Consider the following 25,619-nt stretch of genomic DNA (forward strand, 5'->3'; position numbering starts at 1 on the left):
TTATAAAACGCTCTAACATTTTCACTGCATCATCCCATCAGTTTCTTTTACAAAGGGGAAAGCTGGGCCCGTGACTTGCCACTGTCACCCTGTGGGGACCAGCACGACCAGCTCGGGCCCTGGAGAGCGCAGGCACTGCCATCCCGCCAGCACAGCTGCCCACGCCCGCGCCCTCGCGGGAGGCGGAGCGCGACGGCACGGGGCGGGGCCGACGAAGGTCATGTGACGCCCGGCCCGGAAGCGCTCGCACCCGAGACACCCTCCCCCCCCCCCCCGTGACCGGGTCAGGGGCTACAGCTTCAAGTGATCGCGGAGGTCGCGGTGGGGGGTGTCCGCAGCATTGTGCTCCCCGCCTCCGCCGCCATGGCCTGGACCAAGTACCAGCTGTTCCTGGCTGGGCTCATGCTTGTCACCGGCTCCATCAACACGCTCTCGGCAAAGTGAGTCCGGGCCCGGCCTGATGGGTAGGGGGCTCTGCTGGGCCTGCCACAGCCCGCGCGGCAGCCGACGACCCCCGCGCACCTTCCCCACCCTCCCCTTTCTCAGCTCTCCTTTCCCAGCTTCACCCATTCGCCCAGTCTCTCGGGTCGGTTCGCGTGGTTTATGGACCACCCGAGGGGTGCAAGCCCCAGCGAAATGCGGAATGGGGCAGTGCCTGGGCTGGAGGGGCTGAGCCCTGGCTTTGATTCGCTGTGTGCTTGATTCTGGCGAGTCACCTTGCGTTCCTGCGCCTTAGTTTCTTCATCTTTAAACGGAAGGATTAGACCAGTTCCTCTCCCACACCCTTTCCAATGCTGGCGTCGCCCCACCCCAACCAGGAGCCGTGGGCGGGAATGAGGGGAGGCTCCCATACCTGTGCACCCGAGCTACAGTAGAGGACATGCAGGTCAAGTGACCAGTTAATGTGGAGGGCTGTGGCGACAGAGAAGGAGCTGCCCCATCTGGATTTCTACATACATCAGGGGCGTTGAGGCAGGGAACAGCAAGGCCAGATGGAAGTGGGCTGTAGTTAATACCAAATGCCCAGGTCGGATTTTATCCCATAATCAAGTAAAGGCTTTTGGGCAGGGAGCGACGTGTTAAAGGTGGTATGATGACCCTGGTGGTCAAGGTAAAGAGTAGTATGGTGCAGAGAAAATCATTCCAAGGCTGCTGCATAGCCGATGAGGGGAATTAGGAAGAGGCAGGGAGGTGGGAAAGGAAGAGACAGGTGAGAGAGATGAGGTGCCGAATGAAGCCATAAGGCCTGACCCAGGAGCTCAAGAGACAATGGTCGCTCCAGGGTTTCCGCCTGCGAGAACAGAAGTGTCATTAACGCAGACAGGGAGGGCAGGTGGGCAGTTCAGCTATGATATATGAGGATGACATCCTCGTGGGGCAGTGAGGACAGTCCCCAGGAGGTTGGGGACTGAGGACCCAGGGCTGTCTTGAGGCTGAGGGGCTGAGAGACTCAGGGATCAAGCATAGCCTCCTCTCTGCATTGTGCGAGGATGGAGGCCAGGAGGCAGCCCCTTCTCTTGGCAGCTCTTTACCTCTTTCTCTGTCCCGACCTCAGGTCCCTCCTGACCCTCTGTTCACCATCTAAAAGCCCCAGGACCCAGAGCCTGGCCTTTTTCTGAAGGGTTCCAAAGCACACATGGAGAACAGTGGACAACGGTCTCTGGTCAGACCTCACTTCCACATGGGCCCTGCCAGGCTCCGGAGCAAAGGAAGATACCCTAGTCACCTTCTGGTCTATGCCCCGGGGCCCTTTAAGAGGAGGGGCTGGTCGTATCTTATTCATTTTTGAGGTATGTATTTCTAGCACACTCCATCAGTGATGTGAGAAATGCCCCCAGAAGAGAGGTCTGGGAGAGACGTATCCTACTCAATTCACCAGACACATATAAGGTATCAACAGTGTGTGAGGCACTGTCTGGACTCGGAAGGAGACAGAAGTGACTAAGAGAAGGTGCCTGTCTTTGAGATGTTTAGAATCCGAGGTGAAGGAGACAGATGTACACACACTTGGCAATCAAAATGTCCACCCTTCTCCACAGGAAGTGGAGCTCTGGGTGGTACCCACTCAGACTCTGGTTAGACTCTGGCTAACTGTATCTGTCTGTGTCTTATGCTGGTCTCCCAGGCCCTACAGCCTCCTGAAGATCACTCCTTTTGCTGAGCCATTGCTATAAAGGAAACTCAACCTAAGTGCCTCCATCTCAATTAGGAAATGAATGCAGCAGAACAAATCACCTGACATTCTACTGTGGCCATAGGTCTGCCAGGGCTGCTGTCCCCAAAGAAAGTTGATATTGCTTGTTACTACTGAGGTAAACTGCTGACTCAGTTCCTCTCAGTTCCTTCTTTAAAAGCTCCCAACCGGTCTTGTAGGAAGCTTGGTGAAGCCAGTAGGCCTTAGCTTGAAGACTGCCTAAAAGGCAGCAAAGAAGCTCCCAGGTGGGAAGCCCAACCTTTGATTTTGTCCCCTGCCCTGTAGCCTGATGTGGGGCCTCTCAGGAGCCTCCTTGCCTGAGACAGGCCCTAGAATAGGACCCTAAACTGTTTTAAAGCCAGACTATGAGAAAGATGCTCTCAGAGAAAAAGAACTTGGGAGAGTGGCTGGGCACATCCTGATGAGAATTAATTATCAATGTGAAATCACACTCTGACCTGCAGTTTTTGACAGGGACAGACAGACAAGAATGTGACCATAATAAGTGCTAATCAGCTGGTACACAGAGAGTACCATGTGTCAGGGCCTGCTCTGGCCACCTTTCATGTGTTAATTTAATGAATTCTTATAACTACTCTCTGAGGTAGATAAATTCATTGTCCCTGGATCAGGAAACTAGGGTATGGAAAGGTAGACTTGCTTGCCCAAGTTCAACTCTACTTAAGTGGCAGAGTTTATATTTGATCTTAGTAGCCTGGCTCTAGAATCCATGCTCTTAACCAGCAGTATGGAGTGAGGTGGGGGACTTCTCTAGTCATTTTTCAGGGCATTTGGAGTTGTTAGGAACATAGAAATCATTCTAATCCCCACAATTTATAGTCAAGATCCCAAGAGAAGTTTCTTTCTGTGACTCAGCTGGCCGATGAGAGCAGGGCCTAGAACCTAGGTCTCAGCATTTTAGTGTAGTCCTGTTCCTTTACAGCTGCAGTACCTAAAAGTCCCTCTTCCTTGGGATTTCCTCTAACAGCGCCCCCGCCAGACAAGAGCAGACAAGTGTGTACCCATGGAAGGTGTAATCTTATAAGTGACATCTCCCCTCCCTGCCCTCAGAGCGCCCTCCCTCTAGGGCTGGGCAACAAGCCTCTGCCCCAGCCCAGGGGATCCTGCTATTGCCCTGCTTGTTTCCTCCTGGAGCCGGGGGCATGCAAGGTTCGGGTTGAGTCTACAGTGGCCTCTTGCAGTTTCTTGGCCTGTAAGGTGAGCGCTTTTCTCTCCCCGGTTCTTGGGAGAACTAAGATAGTGAATGAGGAAGTGTGTATGCACATGCTGCCTGCTCCGCTGGGACCACATGTCAGTTCTCCACTGGAGAGGCCATTCTGCAAGTTTGCAGATGCTTTGGAGAGACAGGTCGCCCTGGCTGGGATGGTGGCAGGTGTCACCTACCCAAAGTCGAGAAAACCACCAGGCAGGCTGTCCCTTTACCCCGTCCTTGGGCCTTGGCATAGGACCCCTTCCTGTGAAATGGCTCCTTCTGTGGATGCTTTCACCCCCTCACAAGGACCTTCTGCTGATGCATCTCCTGGAGTCCAAGCATTTCCCTCTCCTGGGCACTACTTCGGGCTGACTATCTGAAACCTATCCATGGAGTGGTGCCCATATGGGAGCTCTGTCCTTCTGAATCCAACTAGGGTTTTGCATGTAAAGAGCCAAGGTCAGGTAGACACTAAGTAAGTAAGGCTCAGACATCCTTCTAAATGTCTGCAGGCTGTGAAGCTCACCCAGCCAGAGAGGGCCTTGAGGGTGACTTCCCTGTAACAGTCAGGCCTGCTGGGTCCAGGACCTCTGGCAGGATGGCCTCTACCAGAAAGTAGTCTTACTGTCCTTTCTTTGCCTGCTCTAACTTTTGCCTTGGTGGCTGCCCCTGCCCTTGGGTTCCATGAACTGGCATGGGATAATTGCTTTAAAGCCCAGGCCAGCTGCAAAGAGCCTGAAATCAGGAGGGCAGTTTAGTAGAGTGGAAAGAGCATGAGACTTGGAAACTGTGGGATCAGGTGAGTCACTGGGCCTCTCCAAGCCTCAGTCACATTTAGTAAAATAGGTGTGACTTCCCCCACCTTCTTCCCAGACACAGGTAGGGCCTACTGAGGAAGGTTTTCAAATTGTACTTTGATATGAGAGGGCTCATCCTCATTTATTACCACATGAGCCAGGACCACCTCCTTTGACACCCCTAGAGATTGGAGGAGCCTGTGGCCCTTCTGTAGACCCTGTCAACGTAAGACACATCCAAACCTGTAGAGAATTTTAATGAGTTTATTTGAGCCAAACTGATAACAATTGCGGAGAAGAAAAATCTCAAGAGTGAGAAAATGTTCCGGAGAAGGGCAGTTTTGCAGCTTGTTTTATGCATTAGAATCAAAGGAGGACACTAAAGGAGGGTTTCTGAAAATCCACTGATGGTAGATTAAGGGGGTGGGAGAAAGCAAAGCGGGGAAATCTCTAGGATTGGTTAAAAAGAAAAATAGAGAGGCACATAAGTCCTTACATTAGTGGGTAGAGGATAGTCAATAATTAACATTTACAGCACATAGAAATGGCGTTCGGGGAACAAGATAACAAGGAGAGGTTCTGTGGTCTCGTGTGCTGGTGCGGTGCGTGTGCCCTGAGGGGTCCAGGAAAAGGGAGTTATGCTGACATTCCAGGAGCATGTTATTTTAGATGCAAAAAGACAACAGACAGGCTTACTAAGGTAAAGACTGGCCTTTGTCAAGGAAGTTACAGGCCTAGGCTATGACTACCTGCCTCGATCTGCTTTTAGGAATCTTTATGTTCAGACCATCCTATGTGGTTAATTTCAGTCTCTGAGTTTGTAGCACCTGCCATGCTGACTTTCCCTGAACTTGTCAGATTTAATGTGTGGCTCCCTTTTCGTCCACAATCCCACAGCAGAAGAAAGGAGCTGACTCACTGGACTTGACAAGCCAGAAAAGTGAGAGGGAAATGGCAGAGATTCTTCAGGGAATGGACACATAGCCAGTCAGTCTGAGGCAGCCACATCAGCCACTTCCTCCATCTCAGTCCGCCACCCGGCCCACACACAGATAAGCTCACCTCTCAGAATGCTGAGCTTTGAGTTTGACTGGGCAAGGCCAGGCAGAGTGACTCACCCCTCCAGCAAGGGGAGTCCACCCCCAGCCTGCCAAGGCCCAGGGAATTCTAAAAGAAACTGGCCTCTGCCAGCAGAGGCATCTCCCCTGCGGCTTCAGCCTGACCCTAGTGGGGTCGCCACAGGCCTCCTGCCCTGGAGACCATGGCTTCCCCCCAGATACAGTATCTACAGAGAATAGAGGGTCCTTCTGCACGGCTAACCCCTCCCCGCCTCAGCCAGGGGAATGGGAGTAAGAAGGGGATAAGAGAACCTCAGTCGCTGAGGAGGGGACATGGGACTGGAGTGGGAACCCCTGGGTACTAGCCCTTTTGGGCCCCTGACAAGCCCTGTGTCCCTCAGCCCTCTCTGGTCTCTGGGTTCCCCGTCTGTATAATGAGGAGCTTCATGAGACAATGGCCGAGTTTCTTCTTTTGCAGTACTCTGTGGCTCTGTGCAACTGCAGGAGCAGTAGCCTAAGGCCCCTCCAGCTGCCTCTGCCTCAGCCAGCAGCGCAGGTCCCAGGAAGTGGATGCTCTCCCCAGCAGCTCTCAAGCTAGAGCAGAGCTGGGGCCACGCCAACTTAACACAGGAGAGACGGCTCCTGCTCAGGAGAAGGGAAGGAGGGAGAAGGGGCAAAAAGAACTTTTATTAACTATCTGCCGTGTGCCAGGTCTTATGTATCTTATTTTATTTATTACTTTTGACAGTTCATCAGCGTTGGCATTATTATCCCCATTTTATAGATGAGAACACTAAAACTTCCAGCCTGTGAAACTCAAAATCTGAACTTTCCATGTGTCCTGTTGCCTTTTCTGAACATAAGTTCAAGCACATGGGTTTGAGCCTAGATCTGCCTGTAGTTAACCATATGACCTTGAACACACCTCTCTCCACCCATACCTTAAAGTCCCTGTCTGTAAAAATGAGGATCCTTGTTATGAGGCTTAAAACTGACAATCCACGTGAAGTGCTCAGCACAAGCCTGGCACAAAGTCAGTACTCAATGACTTCTACATTTATAAAAACATGTTAGTGACATATTTTGCAAACATATCCCAGTGCTCTCTCACCTTAGGAGTCATTGCTGTCATCCCCAGATGAACTAAGGCTGGATTTTGGCTCCTGTTCTATGCTATTTGGTGTCCTTCTGTGCCGGCACAATGAACCAAAGCCTGTCTCTGGGCCAGGACGAGAAGCCTGACTCCCTCCCAAAGTGTCTGCAGCCCTGGCAGCCTGTCCCAGTGACACCCAATCCCTGGGTTGTAAGGCTACCCCAGGCCCTCAGATACAAAAAGTCTCCATTTCCCCAGCCGGGAACACTGCCAGCCCCAACCTGTTCAGGCAGACCCAACCCTTGGAGAAAGCAAAGCTGGCCCTTTGGTGGGGTAAGGGGTGGAGGGGAGGGGAGGGAGCTCAGCATCAACCCTAAAGCCAGCTCTCCATATGGTGCCTCACCCTAGGGAAAGACAGGCCCAGCTTGTCCTGCCAGCAGGGGGCACTTCAAACCAGGTGGTAAATTAGGACTCATGGAGACATTGCATCTGGACTGTAGTACCTTCCCGTTTGCCTGGTGGATTCTGAAAGTCACATTCATTCAACAAAAAAATGTTTAAGCTTCTGCATAGTACCGTGCTGGGAGCAGGAGATTGAGAGATGTGGGAGTTACTGGATGCTGAGCTCAACTCTGTCAAGTGACAGTGACTGCGGAACCAGAAAGTGATTCAGATGAGAGTTGTCGTCACTTCTCTGTTTCACTCCGTTGCCTCGCCCAGACCCTCCCAGAGGTCTCTTTCTGCAAAAGTGATCCTGGTTGTAGAGCAGGCTTTCTTTCCTGGGCCACAGTCTGTCTGTAGTGCCTCATGTCTGGTCCTGTCTGGAGACCCAAGAGCCAGAACCTGTAGCAGATGTGGGCAGAAATGAGACCCCAAAGAGTCTCACGTAGTGGGGGCTTCCTTTCTCCATTGGTAGTGGAACTGGTTGCAGCCTGACTGTAACTGGTGCCCCAATCCAGATTTCTCTCTGCCTTCCCAACCAGTCCTATTGGAACTTCTCCCTGCTTGTGGCTCCCTTTTGAGCCCTGCCATTCCCAGGAACCACAAGCCCCCCTAACTGCCCCTTTCTCTCCATCTCAGAAAGTGGGTGGGGGCTCCCTCTTTGAGACAAGTTTACCGTAGCCCTGTTTGGTCACTAGTCCTGGGATGTGCTCAGACCTCTGAGTAGATGTGGGCTCTCCCTCGCGGGTCTGCTCCCCTCACGGATGACCAGGACCTCTGCCACCACTTAGCCCATGCTTTTCACTGCCCGTGTCTGGGCATCATGCCCTTGCCCTGGGCTGTGGGAAGGAGCTCCCTGTTCCCCTTTCCGAACTCAGGGCACAGAGAAGCCAGGACTGGGCAGGATGTCTGTCAAACCCAGACCCTAATTGCTTGGCACAACCAGTGGCCCATGTTTATGGCTCTGCGGGGGGCACAAGAAGCAGAAGGCTCCCCTGCGCTTTGGGAGCTCGGGCTTGTGCAGAGATGACTCAGTGGAATAGGGTTGCCCTACAGTGTGACTTCTCTTGACAGACACTGCAAGGAAAGATATCTAAGAAGTCCCGAGTCAGTTCGGAGACCGCCACTGCCTGTGTGTGGAGTGCTGCAGAGGGAGCAGCTCAGTGGCCCACAGGAAGTGGCCCTACGTCTGCATTGCCCTGAGTCAGCAGTGCGGTGTGGCGGACACAGTTAAAGTGTCAACTAACCAGGACATCCAACACGAGGGAGGGGCCGCTGTCTTGCCAGGCTCAGTCTGGGCCAGATCACATGCCCTTGGCTCTGGGCCTGGGCCCACCAGAGCACTTCCAGACGTCAGCAGCCAAGGAAGCGAAAGGTTAGGAAGGGCTGGGCCTGTTTAGCCAGGAGATGAGAAGATTCAGAAGACGGAAAAGTCTCTAAATATCTGAAGGGCTTGCAAATGAAAAAGAGATCAGAAAAACCCAAGGGACACAACTAAGCCCCATGAAAATGAAATTCAGGGGCAGGAGCTTTAGTGCACGGGTGGCGGGTAATGCAGAATGTTGGTGACAGCTTCCCAGAGCTCTGTGCCCGTGAAGGATTCTGGGTCTGTGTCTGGGCTCGGTGGGGGAAGCGTGCCATAATCAGTTAAGCCATCTGCCAGGGTGCTGGCTGGGAGGCCACTCCACTAGTGTTGCATACTTGCCACCTGCTTTAGAATCTGTGCTAGAGAGACCCTCCAGAACCTTCAGGTTCTAAGAAGTTGACCGGGTGGTCCGTGTCAGGTGGTCATTTCCCAGGGCCCAAGTGCCCTTGTAGACCAGTGACTGGATATTTTTGTGCCATGGGTCCCTTCGATAATCTGATGAATCCTAGAAATTGTTTATAAATGTGCAAATAAATATTTCCTAAAGTAATGTTTTAAAATGTGCAAATAAGAGACTGAGGATTATAGAAAAAGCCAATTATGTTGAAATAAAGTTATGAAAACATTTAAAAGGTAAAAATCTTAACACATAAAATTGTAAGCAGTGGGTCTAACGACTATAATTTTGGAGTAGTGATGTGTATAAACGATACTTCACAATATCTACAGTGACTCTTATGTGACAATGAGAATAGCTGTGATTCTGTGACAGAGTGGCAAGTGGCGATACCATATTCATAATTTGAGAAAATGCTAAATTTCAGTTAGAAGTTCATGAAATTTCAGCTAAAGATTCCAGGGTTCCCACATTCTACCCACGATCCAAGATTGAGAACTCCTTGCCATGGAACCTGGCCCGTTTGAGGGGGAGCCCCACTCTGGGCCGAGTCCCCTAAGTACGGCCTCTTGCCATTGAGAGGAGCAAGCTCATCCACAGGCACCAGGACCAGGCTGGGAGAGCCCACTGCACTATGGGGTTTGACTTTTTCTCTCTCTGCTGCAGGTGGGCAGACAACTTCGTGGCCCAGGGCTGTGGAGGGAGCAAGGAGCACAGCTTCCAGCATCCCTTCCTTCAGGTATCTGCCCCATCCCTCCCCCTCCCATCTCTCAGGCATCAGGCCAGGTGCCCCGTGAGGCCCTGCTGTTTCCTGACCTAGGGGTGGAGTCCTCCCCTGCTCCCAGAAGAGGGAGCAGAGGGCACAGTCCTCTGTGGGAGGCCCAATTAAGTCCTGGTGAGCGGTCATGCCCCAGACACTGTGAGGCCAGCCGTTACTACGTCCAAGTGTGGACACATTTAGAAAATAACCCTCATAGCAAACCCTGCTCTCCATCCACCGGAAGCCCAGATCCCACTGGGCTAGGGCAGACACCATAAATAGGAGGCATCTCACTACTCAGTTGGGAAGTACAAGAGTCAGATTTCAGCCCCAGCTCTGCCAGCAGCTGGCTCTATGACTTTACTTTTTTTATTTTATTTATTTATTTTTTAGGCAAGGCAACCCTTGGTTGACTTCACAGATTGCAAGGACCTTGCCAGCTTACAATCCCTTATTTTTTTATTTTTTTTTATTTTTTACACCTACAGCACCTGGTCTTTCTAGGTGGTCTCCCATCAAGTACTAACCAGGCCAAACCCTGCTTAGTTTCCAAGATCAGACAGGATCAGGCTTGTTCAGGGTAGCATGGCCGTAGACTGGCTCTGTGACTTTATAGGAAGACCAGGTGCTGTAGGCATCAAAAATAAAAAGATAAGGGATTGTAAGCTGACAAAGTCCTTGCAATCTGTGAGGTCAATCAAGGGTTGCCTCTCCTAAAAACTAAACTAAACTAAAATAAACTACGATAAATGTTTCTGAGCCACTCTGGGCCTCAGCTTCTCCATCTGGAGCTTGACGAGGGTTGGCCTGGATTGGTGGTCTTCATACTGTTCTCTACCATGGCCTTAGGGTTTGCTTCAGGATGTTCAAGGGGCTTAGAGGTAGACCCAGGAGGCAGTCTCTGGCTTCCCACACGCAGCAGCTCTGCTTTTGCCTGCTTTATGTGTTGAGGTTATAGGTTAGCTGTTGTCTGAAGAAAGGTTGTGTTAAAAATTGTTAAAGGCAGCCCTCTTTCTAGCTCTAAACTCCTAGAGTTCTGTCCCTGCAGGCAGTGGGCATGTTCCTGGGAGAGTTCTCCTGCCTGGCTGCCTTCTACCTACTCCGGTGCAGAGCTGCAAGGCACCCAGACGCCAGCATGGATCCCCAGCAGCCCTTCAACCCCCTTCTGTTCCTGCCTCCGGCCCTCTGCGACATGACCGGAACCAGCATCATGTATGTGGGTAAGTAGCCAGGCTAGGCTGAGAAGGGCTCAGTGAAGCCAGTGACCCAAGGGGGCCACTGGTTGGAACAGCCACCTCTACCCCCAGCTTATCTTCACCCCACCCCTGCTGCTCTCCCACAGACTCATGCACACACACACTCACCCAAGATTCACTGAGCACATACTATGTGGGAGGTACATCTTCAGCCCCGAGGACACCTCAGTGAACTGACAGCTTTGGTCCTCAGGAGCTAACGTCGTATGTCGGTCCTCTCCTAGCCCTGAACATGACTAGCGCCTCCAGCTTCCAGATGCTGCGGGGAGCAGTGATCATATTCACAGGCCTGTTCTCGGTGGCCTTCCTGGGACGGAGGCTGGCGCTGAGCCAGTGGCTGGGCATCCTCGCAACCATCGCGGGGCTGGTGGTCGTGGGCCTGGCCGACCTCCTGAGCAAGCATGACGATCAGCACAAACTCAGTGAAGTGATCACAGGTACGGCCAGGGGCTGCCCTTTCTATCCTGTTTTGTCCTCTCTAGGATACCATCACAGAGTCATTCAACAAACTTTTACAAGCTCTGCTACATGAAGGCATGTGGTGACTAGCTGCTGTGGACGTGCGCCCGCTCTCGAGGCGTCAAGATAGAGTATAGGGAAGGCCAGAGGCCTAAGGAGCAGGAGATTAGAGGAGGCAGAGGGCTTGAGCTGTGATATCATACATAAACACAAACCGCTGGATTTGGGAGAAGAGAGGAACGAACATACGTATTGAGCACTTACCAAGTGCCCAGCCTGGTGCTGAACACTCTGTGTTTGTCATGACAGTAATCCTTACAATCCCAGAAAGAAAGCAGTATAGCCCATTTTACAAAGAAATGACTGCCCTCGTTACACAGAGGCAGGATTAAACCTGTCTTAGAGCCTATACTTCTCAAAAGACCTGCTTACCCCATTGTGCAGGCCTCTGGACCTTCCGTGTCCTCAGCCCGAGGGTCGCCAGCCAGCCCCACCCCTTGGGAGCCAGTAGATCAGGCACAAGATGGTCATGACTGTGCCTCATAAACTGCAGAAATAGGACTGTGCATGTTATGTCCCCATGGGAACCCTCTCCCTTATGCTTGGGCCCACCACCCTACCCAGCAGCCCCATGCCCTTGCTGTCTTCCTCCCTCCCTCACCCTGGGCCCTCTTGATCCCTTTCCGCAGGGGACCTGTTGATCATCATGGCCCAGATCATTGTTTCCATCCAGATGGTGCTAGAGGAGAAGTTTGTCTACAAGCACAATGTGCACCCGCTGCGGGCCGTCGGCACTGAGGGTGTGTGAGCGCAGGGGCTGGGAGGAGGGCGCTGGTCGGGGAGCACCCTGGAGGGTAGCACGTGGAGCGAATGCACACGTAGGAGTGCAGGGCCAGGCGCCAGGGACCACTGGGAGGGGGCGAGCCTTCTGCCCCCCATTTCTTCCTCCCTCACCACATGTGTTGCCAAATGTTCTGACATCCGCCATGCATGCACCTGGCCAGAAGGTCAGAGAAGATGAGGATGAAGATGAATGAGAGGTAAGCCTCACTCTGGAGGAGCTGACCAGCAAGAAAGGACCAGGCAGTGCATTTTAGCTCAGGCCACCTCTGCTAAAGTGATGTTTCACCTGCCGAGCATATACGAGTGTCTTGAGGCAGAATAAGTGGCATTCGAGCTGTGACTTCAACAGGCAGAGTGGGAAGGCGGGGACTCCAGACGGAGCAAAGGCATGGGGAGCTGGAGGTGAGTTTGGAGACCAGTGTGGAATAGTTTGAGATACTTGTTTAATGTTGGAGAAATGATCAGGGATTGAGTAGGTTAAGGTCACGTCATGGAGAACCTGAAACATCAGGCAAGGGGATTTAGACTTTAAATGACAGGCAGGTGGTTACCAAGTTTTTGAACAGAGAAGTAACTATCAAAATTATGCTCTAAAAATATGAAACTAGCAGGGTGGTTTAGAGCAGCGCCACCAAAGTGTGGCCTGTGGACCAGTCAGGGAGTTGTTTGTGCCTGGTCCACAGTGAGCTCAGGGCTTAGGCAGAATGTTAATCAACTGTATCAATGATGTCATTAAGAATAGTGTTTGTTTCTGCTCTTCTTTTTCTAGCAAGACTTTCTGAATGAAGCAGTGCGTTGATTTACATTCTGTTCCAACTCCTTGTCACAGACCAGTGACACTGAATTAGAGAGCTGTTTTTCCACACTTGTGAGCACTATAGTGGTTATAGCCAGCAATTCGGTTTTTAAATGAATAGAGTTTAAAAATGTCAAAGAGCACTGTACAGTGTAAGGGTAGCTATTGTTTTGTGGAAGTGGATGTGTGTGCATGTGCCGGTGCACACATATACTGGTCACAATACTCTTGGTCTAGTTAAAAAACACAGATTGACATGGAGAAGGGGCAGCTGGAGACCATTCAGTGGGCTGCTGTGAAATCATAGTGAGAGGGAGAGCTCCAGGTCCTGAAAGGAAGGCCCTGGTGTGCGGGCCGCAAGAAGGCGTGGCGGGAGGTCCCGGGAGTCTGAGGGTCTAGCGGAGAGTGCCACGTGCTTCCTCCTCTCCCGCAGGCCTCTTTGGCTTTGTGATCCTCTCCCTGCTGCTGGTGCCCATGTACTACATCCCTGCCAGCTCCTTCAGTGGAAACCCTCGCGGCGTGCTGGAGGATGCACTGGACGCCTTCTGCCAGGTGGGCCGGCAGCCGCTCATCGCCCTGGCGCTGCTGGGCAACATCAGCAGCATTGCCTTCTTCAACTTCGCGGGCATCAGCGTCACCAAGGAGCTGAGCGCCACCACCCGCATGGTGCTGGACAGCCTGCGGACCATTGTCATCTGGGCACTGAGCCTGGCACTGGGCTGGGAGGCTTTCCACGCACTGCAGATCCTCGGCTTCCTCATCCTCCTGACGGGCACTGCCCTCTACAATGGGCTGCACCGCCCACTGCTGACCCGCCTGTCCCGGGGCCGGCCCCTGGCGGAGGAGGGAGAGCATGAGAGACTGCTGGGTGCCTCTCGGACTCCCATCAACGATGCCAGCTGAGTCTCCTGCAGGGACCCTGCCGCCACCTGGATGCACGTTGTTCACCCGGAGGCCGAGCCCACACAGGCTGGTGAGCCTCAAGTGCCCTGTCCCCAAGGCCTCCCCCTACCTCCCCACAGACCCCAGGACAGCTGCTGCCGCAGAAGTTGACAGGACACCCAGGTCCTCTTTTGTTGCCACCCTCTGCCAAAAGGTGTTACCCAGCCCCCAAAGGCATGGGTGCAGTGACCAGACCCAACAGGCTCCCCGCAACCCCAAACCCCTCCGGCAACACTAGAGCTAAATCATGAAGTGGAAATGCAGGAGCTCAAGCGTAGGATTTCCTCCTAAATCATAAGCTGAAATTGGTTCTCCAAAGACAAGAGCTGAGGGAACAAATCCAAACCAGTACTAAGTATTGTATGTGTAAAATCTTGTAAGATGTTCCCTAGCCTTGTCTGGAGCCCTAGGTTTCGCAAACTCACTGTGTGCTCCCCGGCCCATTACCTAGTCACTCTGGGCCTTGGTGTCCTGCTCTGTAAAGCAGGTGTCAAGGCTGTGGCTTCAGGGACTTCCGACCTCAGCTGGGCCCGTTCTGTGTGCCCGTCATCCTGGGAAAGGAGTAATAACCATTTATTGGAAATTCCCCTCCGCCCACAGCGTCTCCTCCCCAGGCCGGTTCTGGTGTCCTGTGTCCTTGCTCGCACACACTCAGGGCCTCCCTTCTTGGGAGAGATTACAAGGGAATTACAGGCAGCCCTCCATAGCAGCTTTTATGAACTCTGTACCTTCCATTTTAAAGATGAGGAAAGTGAGATACAAAATAATAAGTTATTTGGCAAAAGGAGTGTCCTGCCATGGGCTTGGGTCATGCAGGCCACGTGCTCCTGCCACAGGCTGGGATCTAGAGCACAGCTGGAACTCGGCTCCACCCCAGCAACCTGACTCCATGGAGCACTCTCCAGGGTGATGGATTGACCAGGATTCTACCATTAAGAGTAATTTTGGTATCCCAAGCATTACATTAAGTGCATGATTTCCATTCTCTTGCAAAACAACCTGCACACAGGTCCGTGCAGATGAGAAAACCACAGCCCAGAGAAGCTGAAGTGACTTCCTCGGGGTGTCAGTCTTCCAAGCAAAGTTGGCCTGTTTTCAAATCTGTAGCCCCATATGGGTCTCTCTGGAGTCTCGAGGGGGAGTTTCCTGTGGCCAAGATAGAAGCGTCATGTGCTCCTGTCTTCCTGGGAACCCCAGCCTGACGGGAGAAGGCTAGCATCAGGGACCTCAAGGAGCTGAGCAGCCCCCCATTCCAGCATTTTTCACTTGGCGGCAGTTGCTGGAGCCTCAGATCATTTTCCTAGGCAGCTCAATCATAAAACAAAACACCAAATGCCTTCCTTAAAATAGATGCTGGGGGAAGGGATCTTTGACAAGCAAAACCCTAGGGCTGTATGGGAATCCAACAGGTTATTAAAGTTTGTTGGGAGAAGAGCATCTTTCCATCCCACCTACTCAGAGTCCCAGGGGCCCCCGCGTGTCTCTGGGCGATGATGTATATCACAGGAAGAAGGAAATGGAGAATGAGGGTGGTCTGGACTATAGCTGCCTTTCCAAAAAATCTGAGGCCTTTGAATGTTGTTTTAGGCATTATTTTAAAAAAGAAAAGAAAAGGGAAATCAGCAGTATGAACTTTTCTTAATGAGGGAAGGAGCACCCAGGGCTGGACATTGCTGGGCATAGCGACTAGAATGTTGGATGGAAAACTCTAATGTACCGAAGAATCACCCAGTCCACCCTGCGTGGTGCAGGTGAAGAGACAAACAGAGAGAGGGTGGAACTTCCCAAGGTCACACCACCAGTGACAAGCAAAGCCAGAGCTGCTGGTTCTCAGTCCTTGCCCACCTGCTTCTGCAGCCAGGAGCCCGTACCAGGAATCCAGGACTGCTGCCCAACCTGTGCACTCGGCTGTGAAAACTGCTTAAGAGGGCGTTAGGGAAGCACTTGGCTTTTATTCAAGTGCTGCCATGGAAGACTTGATTTTAACGTTGAAGGCTCGGGGGGAATTATAATGGGACTTATTGGTGAGGGGTGGCAGAGCATGGGGAGGGGAATGCCCTGTCGAGCCTGCCACCAACTCAGGCAAATCGCTTTACCTCTGGAGCTTTGGGTCTTCACATCTCTAAAATGGGAAAGCCAGTCTCCATCTGGTGGATGAGCATGGAAGTTACATAAGATAATAAATTGCAGGTTCCTGTGAATGCGGGCGCACAAAGGGGTGTGTGTAAGGCTGTGCCGTCCACCAGGGTTCTGTCGGGCACTGAAGTCACAGCTGGGCACAGCTCGGAGTATTGGCTCTGCTCACAGGGGAGGAAATATTTTATTAAAATATACCATCATGGAGTAAAATGTAAAATTCACATCAATTGCGAGATAAAACATGCCTCAAGATTTTATGCTGACGGTATACACCCTCCCAGCCCCTAGAGATGTGTTCACTGTATCCTGTTATCAGGAGTGTTTTGAAGGCTGAGTTTGAGAGGCTTTGCTGTATCGGGCTGATCATGTGGGTGGAAGTCTAAGGACCTCCACTCTTCCATTGAGTCTGAAGGGCTGTGTTGAACATCTAGCTGTGGACTACTGTTGTGAGTGGAGTGAGGAGGCCTGAATGATGGAAGGGTGGCATGGAGGCCCCGAACCCCCAAATCAGAATTGCCTGATAACAGACCTCTGTAAACATCTCTTCAAATACAGTGTAAGTTAAACCATCTGTATTGTAGTGACCGATGGGTCCCTGCCCCTCACAGAGTGGCCCTGGGGGAGCTGGAGCTGGGCCCTGGAGTAGGCCTCAAACTCCTCTCACCAGGACTCTGCCTACAAGGCAGAGATTGAAGACCATGCCAAGTGGTTCTGTTTGCCTTCACTTTGTCCAAAGGTCTCAGTGCTGTTTAACAAGCAAACAGCACTCCAAGAGGTCAGAGCTCTCACCCTCTAATGAGGATGGCAGAGGGCTGGAGCAAAGGGCCACATGGTATAGGGGAAAGATGCAGAGTCAGGAGTCAGAGAGCCGTGTCCTTCACCTTGACTGGGTGACCTTGGACAAGTCATGTTACTTCTCAAGAACTTGGCTACCTATGAAAAGGAGAGGTTCTCAGCAGCCCTGAATGTGTTCACCTCCTTGGCCCGCTTGTCGATCGATGTCATTCTTTCATCTTGGCCTTGGTTTAGAGCTCCTCTGACCTTTTGTTGGCAACATCCTTTTAAAACCCAAGGTCGGTGGGGGGTCCCTATGTAGACATGAAAGTTTATAAATTGGCTTTCTTCATTTAAAACTTATCAAAAAAAAATTCAACAAGGGATTTCTAAACTTTACTGAGAACAGATGTGCTCCAAGGACCATGAATCCATCCAAGAAAACAAGAAAGACAAATGTGTAAATAAAGAATTCCAAATCAAAAACAGACTCACAAATATAGAGGACAATTTGGTGACAGAGTGGAGGGGTGCTGGGGGACTGGGAGAATGGGATAAAGGGTTAAAGAAGTACAAATTAGTGGTTGATAGAAGGTCACGGGGATGGGGAGCACAGCATAGGGAATGCAGTCAGCATTAATGTATTGGCTAGGTGGAGAGCAAGAGGAGAGAAGGAGCAATTAAGGGGATTGTTTCATAAACTATATAAATGTCTAACCAATGTACTGTGTACTTGAAACTAATAAAATAAAATTAAAAAGAAAGAATTCCAGCACAGCGTGCTATGCAGTAAGAGGCCTGTGTGGTAAAGGAGAGATCAGCTAACTGCCTGAAACTCAGAGCTCTACTAGAGTTGGTTGTCAAAGGGTGGACAGGAGTCTTCTAGGCTTGATGCATGGAAGGAGGGAAAGAGAAAGAAACAGGAGGAAGAAACAGCTTGTAAAAACAGAAATGTGTGTCACAAGGTGATATATTCGAGAAATGCAGGTAAGTAGACAGATAAGCCTGGGAATAAGCATGCAATACAGGAAGTGGCCAGAGAGATACAGGCCAGATAGCGCTGTACCTTTTAGGCTTTGCCGAGGCATTAGACTCTCTGTAAGATGGTAGGGTGCCCTAGAGAGTTTTAGGCAAGGTTGGGACATGATCCAAATTGCTGTGTGGGAAAATAATCTGGTTATTAGGTTTGATTAGCATTAGGAAGTACTAAAGGCCAGTAAGCCCACCTTTGAACTAAGGAAATGGTGGCGAGAATAAATGCAAGAGGCATTCAAGAAGCAGGACTGACCTTTTAGAGCTCATAATTATAGTACATGTTAACTGTACAACACTTAGAAAATGCAAGAAAGCAAAGTGTAGAAAATAAAATCCCTTTATTCTAACTACATTTGACCCAAATGAGGATCAGCCCAACAGGGAGGGTAGGGGTAATTTCCCTGGAACTATTCTATTGCAGTGCTGGAGAGTGAGCCAAGAACAGAGCTGAGGCCTGCCCTGCCTGACCCACATTGACAGTGCCCCTATTCTGGCTGTCCCATGACCCTGATAATAACATTCATAAATAAAGTTAAACGGGCTTTGAGTCATATTTGTCGGGTGTTCCCAGAAGGGTCACAGGCACGACGTGGGGTTATCACATTTTCTGTGGGTCTGTCTCCTCTTCTTTAAAAGCCACCTCAGTGTTGATAGAGCAAAGCATAAAATCTTTGAGCAGTGATTTGTCTATAGAGAAACGCATTCTGCAAACACACCATCTACACCTCCAGAGTCAAACTTTTCTTTTTCCACTAGAGGGCACCAGAGGACATGGCTCCGATCGAGCTCCCCCAAACAAGGAGAGGGCAGGGAAAATCCCTGCCTCTTTTTACTTCTCCAAGTGTCCATTGGTTGATTTTCACCGTCGATCTGCCCTGGCCCCGCATCGTCCTCCTATCACCGCCGCCGTCAGCCTTTCGGTCTGTGCTCTCATTGGTCTTCCCCGCAGTCGCTCTGCTCCAGAGGCAGCCACTGGGAGTCGCAGGATTCGGGTTTTAAAAAACGCCGGCAGTGAATCCGCTAAGCTGGCCTTTCGAACCCAAGACGGTGCCGGCTCCGGTGGCGCACGCGGCGGGGACGCTCCAGAGCCTTCCCCGGACGCCAGCCTTTACCCCCCAACCCTGAAGGCGGACAAGGCACCGCGGGGCCGAGACCCTCCGCGCCCGCCATGGACCCGCCCCGCCGGGGCCGCAAGTCCGGTGCCCCCAGGAGGCGACCCGCGAGCCCGACCCCCAGCCCCCGCCGGCGGGGCGCCCCAGGTAACCAGCCGTGCCCCTTTCCCTCCGAGACAACCCCCCTGACGCCTGTCTCTGAGCTGGGCACTGCCAGGTCCGCGTGCCCACTTCACAGACAAGAAAACCGAGGCTCGCTTGCTGAGTCTGGGATCGATCCCGATCTCCACGCTCCTAGTGCGTCTGCGGACCTTCCAGCATCTGCTCTGGGAAGGGCCCAAGTTCCCAGCCCGGCGAGGGACTGGAAAAGGCAGTTCTGAAAAGGCCGACTGTGTCAGAAAATCTGGGTCCTGATACTAATTCTTCTTCTTGATGTTACTAGCATTTATTCAGTGCTTACCCCTATCTAGGCATTGTGTTAAACACTTTACTTGAATTAGCTCAGGTTTATATTATGCCCCTTTTACAGATGAGGAAACTGAGACGCAGGAAGTCCAGGTAACTCGAACAAGGTCACACAGTTTGTTCCGGCAGGCGCAAAATTTCTAAAAGTCGGCGTTTGTGCTTTTTTAACTTGCAAAATTACTGGCTGCTTTTTGTGACGATTTCAAATAACAGTTCTACCTTTAGAAGGTGCCCTTCCAGGTTTGTTTTGTGTGTTCTTCCGGGCGTGGCTGTGTTGGAGCTTAACCAGTGCTCTTAATTCAAGCAGTGCTCTCACCTGTTCTCTCCTGGAGACGTGTACCCGGAAGGAAGACTGGGCTGTGATCCTGTTTCTGTTTGTGGTCTGGTGGATGAGAGATGCATCACCTTTACATTGTGGCAACAACTGCTTTACTTGTCTTCTGCTACATAGCAAAGAGCAGGGTGGAAAAGTGTATTATGGGTTATTTACAGTTGTTGCTTTTGCGAATGAGATTTTTTTTTCTTTCCTAGACATAAAGAACCTTTGCAGCCAACCAACTTGCTGAATTCTCTTGTTTATCCTGAATAGTCTTAGTTGTGTAATTGAAATTGTAAGCAAGCTGTTGTACTGTCTGCAAATAAAGACTGTGTGTCTTCTTCGTTCATTTTTATACATTTTATTTCTTGTTGTATTAGTGAGGCGCTGAGGCCAAAGCAGTGTATTGGCCATCTTTGTTTTATTTATAATCTTAACAGGAATATTATTCAGTGCAATATTTGCAATTGCTTTTCGATGCGGAAGCGTCCCTCTATTCCTGGTTAAATTACATCTCCAGTGGCCACTGACGCTGCCTGGCAGCCCTGCTGCACTTGCCCAGCATCCTGCTTTTCCATTCTCCCAATGACTATTCAATGCCTATTTCATCCTCTCCAAATACCTACAACTCCAGTCCCCCAACTCACTCTTAGCTAATGATAACCTTGCCTCATGCTTCTCTGAGAAAATAAAAGCCTCCAGACTGGATTCCCCTTATCTTCTTACAAGAGAGAACCTAGGTGTCCCCTGCCTGTCAAAAGCCACTCCTCCTCCTACTGGGTCATATTCTTTCACCTTCCTAGGAGCTTCCGTTATGCTGTAAACCTGCACTTAGAATTAACTCTCCAAATGTGCTCTGCTCTTTCTGATCTAAAGAAAAAGGGCCGGGGTGGTATTGGTTATTTTGTTTGGTGAGTTTGATTCTTTCCTTTCACAGTATTGACTTTCTTAAGTTGTTTGGTGGCCTTTAGTTGTGTTTTGTGACTGCTGTCTGTTTATTAAAGGAGCCTCCAGTGACTGGATTGCAGATTAGTGGTGAGGAGGGAGGCAGCTGCTAGTAGCTTGCCTGGGGAGACCCCTCTTTCTCCTGAATGTCACCAGTCTTCTGGATACCGTTTTCTTGTATTACAGTCTAGCAATTTGATGGTCTGACAGCCAAGCTGCAAGGGACCACCTGTTTGTCATTGCATCTCATCTTTATGACCCAACTCTTTTGCTCAGGCACTCCCGCCCGTCGATCTGGTCGCCGGAGACACCTGATTCTGAAGGAGATCCGAAATCTTCAGAAGAGCACGCACTTATTGTTAAGGAAGAACCCCTTCGGCCGCCTGGTGAGCTCCAGGGAGCTTTCCGCCAACCCCCATGCTGCCTCCTTTCTTTAAATTTCCCTTCCCAGGTATTAGGGGCCCTTTAATCTCTTGCCCAAATGGCCAAGGGACCTCTACTCTAACCTGGTAGGGGACTGTTTGTCTTCTGAAAATATGAACCTGCCAAGGGTCGCTTCCAATTCTTTATGGAATTACTTTCTACCCCCATCACCTTTGAAACTGTGTTCTTTGATTATATAAATAGGAACCCTCTCATCCATCCACCCTTTCATCCCTGTCCTCCCCTGGGAGATCATCTGCTGCTCTCCCCACTACCAGTAAGACACATGCCAATTGCTAAGCACCCAGGAGTCAACACTTCCTGTTAGGGCCTAAGATTAAGGTCAGGAAGGTATAATGGAAATGAAGGTTCACGGAGATTCATGGAGAGAGTCTAACTTCCTTTGAGCCTCTCTTCTCTACTCCTCCTCCTCCCCACACCCCTTCTCCCTTGCTCCCCATCTCTATTCCTTCACAGGCAAGAGAAATATGTGTTAAATTCACTCGTGGTGTGGACTTCAATTGGCAAGCCCAGGCCCTGTTGGCCCTACAAGAGGTAAGAAGGGGGCCAAGATACAGTTGGGTGAGGGGCGAGTATGGGAGAAAGGTATTCTGGAATTCTGCAGGACTGGCTATGATTGTCACCTGCTGAATCTTGCCTCCTTGAAAAGAGCCACAAGAACACCCGGGATTTGGAGACTGGATCTCGTTTGGCGAGAGCAGAATTCCCAGGCAGTTTGGTCTCATTCGGTGACTAGTCTTTTCTCTAGTCCTTTGAGCCCTCAGAGACTAAGTTTAGCAGGTCCCCATGGAGAAAGCAGCCGGTGCCCCCTCGCCTGTGTCAGTCTTTTCTACTTCTCTTTCTGTCCCCAGGCAGCAGAAGCATTTCTAATTCATCTCTTTGAGGATGCCTATCTCCTCTCCCTGCATGCCGGCCGCGTTACTCTCTTCCCAAAGGATGTGCAGCTGGCCAGGAGGATCCGAGGCATTCAGGAAGGGCTCGGCTGAGCCACCACCTGTCCTTGTAAGCCTTTCCTGCTGTCCAGGGTGGGGCAGCAGGGGGCTGGGGGCGGGGTTGGGGAGGCATGGGCAGCGGGGAGAGCACCCAGCTTCTCATCGCTGGGTGGGTGGGAGTTTCTCTGAAGGAATTTCCCTTCTCCATCCTTACTTCCTTGTCGTCTTGCCTTCCCTTTGTTCTCGAGAAAAGGTTTGACCTGGTTTTATCTTGAATATTTGGGACTCTCTTGCACATGCCTTTTTGTACAATGATAAATATTTTTCTATTAAGCAATGACTAGACGACCTAAATCTCTGTCAGAGTTAAGCCTATCCATTTTACAAGGACCAGATGACTTCATTTTGATTAAGAGAAACTTTTCTTACTTTTGAAAACGCCTTGTTAGTAAATATGATTCCTTAATTTCAGGGAGGATACCAGGGACTCTGTCCAGAGCTGGGACCAGATCCATGGAATCCGAGGTGCTGCCTGGACCAGCTGTGCATAAGCAGAGTGTGCATGTTGCTTTTGTAATTGGTTCTTTTAAGAAGGAGCAGACCGCATGGCTTCCTCTACGACAGCCGTAATATATAAGAAAATCAACATGGTTCTAGAAGCCTGAGAACTGTTTTCAGATAAAGAGACTCCAAGTTTGACTTCAGTTTGTAAATTATTTATATGACTGCTTAGCGATTTTGAAGACATCAGATTTGCTGTGTTATGGCAGAAGAGGATATTTGTTAATAATTTAAGAACTTTTTGTACCCATTTAAATTTTTTACCATATGTATTTTTACTTCTATTTAAAATATAAAGGAAAAAAAAAATAAGAGAAGAACCACTTCGATAATTTGCATGGAAGAACCTGACACATCTAGCATATAAATCTTTGCCTTCGGATTAATCTTATTATAGCGGCAGCACCAAGTGTTTATGTGGAATGTGCCTGTCAACAAATTATAGCTTTGCAAAAACTCAGTTGGCATTAAAATGGAAAATCTTTAAGGTTTTATGTTCTTGTTTTTCCTAGTAAATTTCTATCAAAATCATTCAGAAATTCTAACTTGTAGAATTTTATTATTTGCAAATCACAGATGTATCATAGTTTATACTTTAGAATTTTTCATTCCAGGATTTTAAAGTGCATTTTCAATGTTTTTACGGGTATTTCTTATAACTTCTTTGTGGACAGATAATAAAAATAAAAATAATTCTTTAGTGAAAAAAACTGTAAAGCAGTTACTGTTACAGCATACATGCATATTTTGTGTTAACATTAAGTTCTTCATTTGTATACTGTTTGCAAACAGCTAAAACTTAAACAAGAGAATTAAGGAATGCGTTTTTGCCTCCAATGAAGTAGAGCATGAGCAGATAAAAACCTTGCCCTTCTGTTGTAACTGAAAGCACTTTAAGAGATTTCCAGACAAGCGGGACGTGCCACTTGAAGATTTTTAGATTTGGTGTGTGGCAAAAATGATTAGCAACAGTGGACTACTATTAATGATGTCACTCAACTGAATTCAGAGACAAACTAAAGGGAAGGACCAGGTTCTATTGTTTAATACATTTGAACTCTTTGGAAAAATCTTATGTGACCTCAACTCATATTTTTGAGGACATTCATATAAAGCTTATCTACCTATAAAGTTCCTTTTAGTGTTATTAATTAGAAGATGATGGTCTTCCTCTGGTTTTCTTTAAATTGACACTTCTCTCTTAAAATTGTACTAATCAGGACACCACTACAGCATATGTACACATGTCACATTCCAATGTCCGGCAGGAGGTGTGTGCTCTTAGCACCTCACGATATTCATACAATAGCATGAGAATACATATTTCACATCATGACAGTTTATATAATATGGTTACGAGTCACTGTAAATTTTGAGCACTTATATTATTGGAGTTTTTGTTCTTCTCTACTTTGCGGGTGATTCCATCACTATCTTCTAACCTTTTCATTCTTATTTCTGCTTTCACATTTTTAATATCTAAGAATTCTCTTATTTTTTGAACGTTTCTTTTTTTCATATAGCATCCCAATCTGTCAGTGTTTACTTAAAAAACAAACAAACAAACCTAGATATTTCAAGCAAAGGGAATTTAATGGAAGGGATTTGATTATAGTAATGTCAGGGTGTCGGGATGGCTGGAAGAACCAAAGGAAAGAGAGGATGCGACCCAAGGATCAGGAGGCTGCCGGTGCCGGAAGCCCACGCTCACTGCCGCTCTGGAAGCACCGCCCCTGCCAGCGCTGTGTTAGAGCTGCACTTGTTACTGAGCAGGACCTCAGGAGAGGAGTCCCCACTGCGACCAGTGCTGCTGAAAGCAGCAGCAGCACCAAGGAACCCCTTTCATCTACTGCGGCTGGTGCTGCCAAAGGCGCTACCAAGCCGCAAAGAAAGACGTTTCCTTTTTCCTCCCAACTTCCAGGCCCCGCCAGCATTTTCCACTGGCAGAACGTAACCAGAGCAGCTGCAAGGGAGTCTGGGAACGTAACTGGCTGCCTTCTAACCCCTTTGCGTTACTGAGAACTTGAAAGGGTGCGAATGGAACTTAGAGTGTGTAGAAACGTACTCTGCACACGTCTCAGTCTTGTTTCATGGGTGTAACACCATTTTGAGGATATTTATTATAATTTTTTATTACTGGTTTTTTGGGGGGTTTGCTGGTGATCTCTGTTTTCTCTGGTTTGATTTATTTTTCCTGTTCTGGTCTCTCACATATGAGGTTTTCCTTTAATGTTTTAATTCTTATGTTTAAGAATGGGAGACAAAAGCTAATGGGAAGTTGTGAGCATGTTGATGGGACTTGTTGACTTGGAGCTTCGCTGTAGAATAGTCAGTTCCGTCTTTTGTTAAAGACCCCCTTGTTCTCTTAGGCCAAATGCTCCAGAAGAGAGTCGTTTAACCTCCTGCTTGGAGAGTAAAAGCCTAGTTGGGTCTAGGAGCTGAATGGAGAAGAACTGAGTATATCTATATTCAAAATTCTGTAGGCATAAGCTTCCTTCATCTGCCTAGCTTTGTCCTCCCCAAGACCAGAGACCCTTGATTTTCTCTTCTCTGGAAAATAATCCTCCAGACTTCTGCCTGGGATGGTAGATAGAGTCACCCAGTGACTGAGAGGCAGGGGAGAAGCACCTAGGGATTTGGTTCCTAATAGCTTGCAACCAGTCCTTTTTATTTTTGATGGCCTTGTTTGTACCTAGTTGCAGAAGTACTTGACACTGTCGGTTCCTGAGCCTTGTGAAGATTCTGGCAGGTAGATTGTAGTGGTTCTCAACTTCCTCAATTACTAGCTTAGAATTCCACTCTTGGGTCTGTGAAGTCAGTTTCAACTTGTCCATCTGCCTTGTAACTTTCAGAACTTTGTAACTGTTCTCTCCTACCCATCCTTGTGAATTTATGTTGAGTTTCTTACTATGTATAGAATTGTAGATTGGCGGTTATTTTCTTTCTTCACATGAAAAAGCTGATTCCACTGTTTCCTGGGTTCTGTTTTTGCTGTTGAGAAGTCAGCTGTACAATAGTTGATCCTTTGAAGCTAATGTTATGTCTCTGGCTCTCTTTGTAAAAGAGTTTGCTTTGTTTTCAGTGTTTTGCAATATCCTTATGTGTCTCAGTATGGATTTCTTTATCTTGCTTAGTATGCATTGGGCTTCTTGGATAGGAATTGATGTTGCTCCGTTAATTTTGGAAAATTCTCAACTATTATCTCTTCAAATATTGCTTCTTCCTTTCTCCCTCCTCTCTTTTTGGGTCGGCAATTATCTGTTGGCCAGGCCTTCTCACTG

General features: G+C 49.4%; 2 protein-coding genes and 1 pseudogene across 3 annotated transcripts; 2 read left to right on the top strand and 1 right to left on the bottom strand.

Moving 5' to 3' along the window:
- Positions 1–239: 239 nt before the first annotated feature.
- Positions 240–16,320, top strand: SLC35F6 (solute carrier family 35 member F6). Of its 2 annotated transcripts, none has more exons than XM_016129072.2 (6): positions 240–440; positions 9,226–9,298; positions 10,368–10,539; positions 10,800–11,012; positions 11,724–11,834; positions 13,107–16,320. In XM_016129072.2, the coding sequence occupies exons 1-6, from the start codon at positions 364–366 to the stop codon at positions 13,574–13,576; spliced, it is 1,116 nt and encodes a 371-aa protein (XP_015984558.2). In that variant the 5' UTR covers positions 240–363; the 3' UTR covers positions 13,577–16,320. The 2 variants fall into 2 exon arrangements, with proteins under 2 accessions (XP_015984558.2, XP_036080613.1); XM_036224720.1 differs by having other exon boundaries at positions 13,299–16,320.
- On the bottom strand, positions 9,799–9,916 carry LOC118606241 (annotated as a pseudogene).
- Positions 16,321–18,546: 2,226 nt separating the features above from the next.
- On the top strand, positions 18,547–23,058 carry CENPA (centromere protein A). The gene is made up of 5 exons (XM_016129085.2): positions 18,547–18,822; positions 20,678–20,787; positions 21,302–21,379; positions 21,697–21,847; positions 22,250–23,058. Exons 1-4 carry the CDS (start codon positions 18,732–18,734, stop codon positions 21,829–21,831), a joined length of 414 nt encoding a protein of 137 aa, XP_015984571.1. The 5' UTR covers positions 18,547–18,731; the 3' UTR covers positions 21,832–21,847; positions 22,250–23,058.
- The last annotated feature ends 2,561 nt before the right edge of the window (positions 23,059–25,619 follow it).

Source organism: Rousettus aegyptiacus, unplaced genomic scaffold (assembly GCF_014176215.1).
Source record: "Rousettus aegyptiacus isolate mRouAeg1 unplaced genomic scaffold, mRouAeg1.p scaffold_m13_p_7, whole genome shotgun sequence".
Lineage (NCBI taxonomy): Eukaryota > Metazoa > Chordata > Mammalia > Chiroptera > Pteropodidae > Rousettus > Rousettus aegyptiacus.

What these genes read in the sequence shown, in the direction of transcription:
- SLC35F6 (XM_016129072.2), top strand. Translation starts at nt 364, where the DNA reads ATGGCCTGGACCAAGTACCAGCTGTTCCTGGCTGGGCTCATGCTTGTC. An exon ending in ATCAACACGCTCTCGGCAAA is followed by an intron (nt 441 to 9,225) that starts GTGAGTCCGGGC and finishes TCTCTGCTGCAG; the next exon opens with GTGGGCAGACAACTTCGTGG. An exon ending in TCCAGCATCCCTTCCTTCAG is followed by an intron (nt 9,299 to 10,367) that starts GTATCTGCCCCA and finishes CTGTCCCTGCAG; the next exon opens with GCAGTGGGCATGTTCCTGGG.
- CENPA (XM_016129085.2), top strand. Translation starts at nt 18,732, where the DNA reads ATGGACCCGCCCCGCCGGGGCCGCAAGTCCGGTGCCCCCAGGAGGCGA. An exon ending in CCGCCGGCGGGGCGCCCCAG is followed by an intron (nt 18,823 to 20,677) that starts GTAACCAGCCGT and finishes TCTTTTGCTCAG; the next exon opens with GCACTCCCGCCCGTCGATCT. An exon ending in AGAACCCCTTCGGCCGCCTG is followed by an intron (nt 20,788 to 21,301) that starts GTGAGCTCCAGG and finishes ATTCCTTCACAG; the next exon opens with GCAAGAGAAATATGTGTTAA.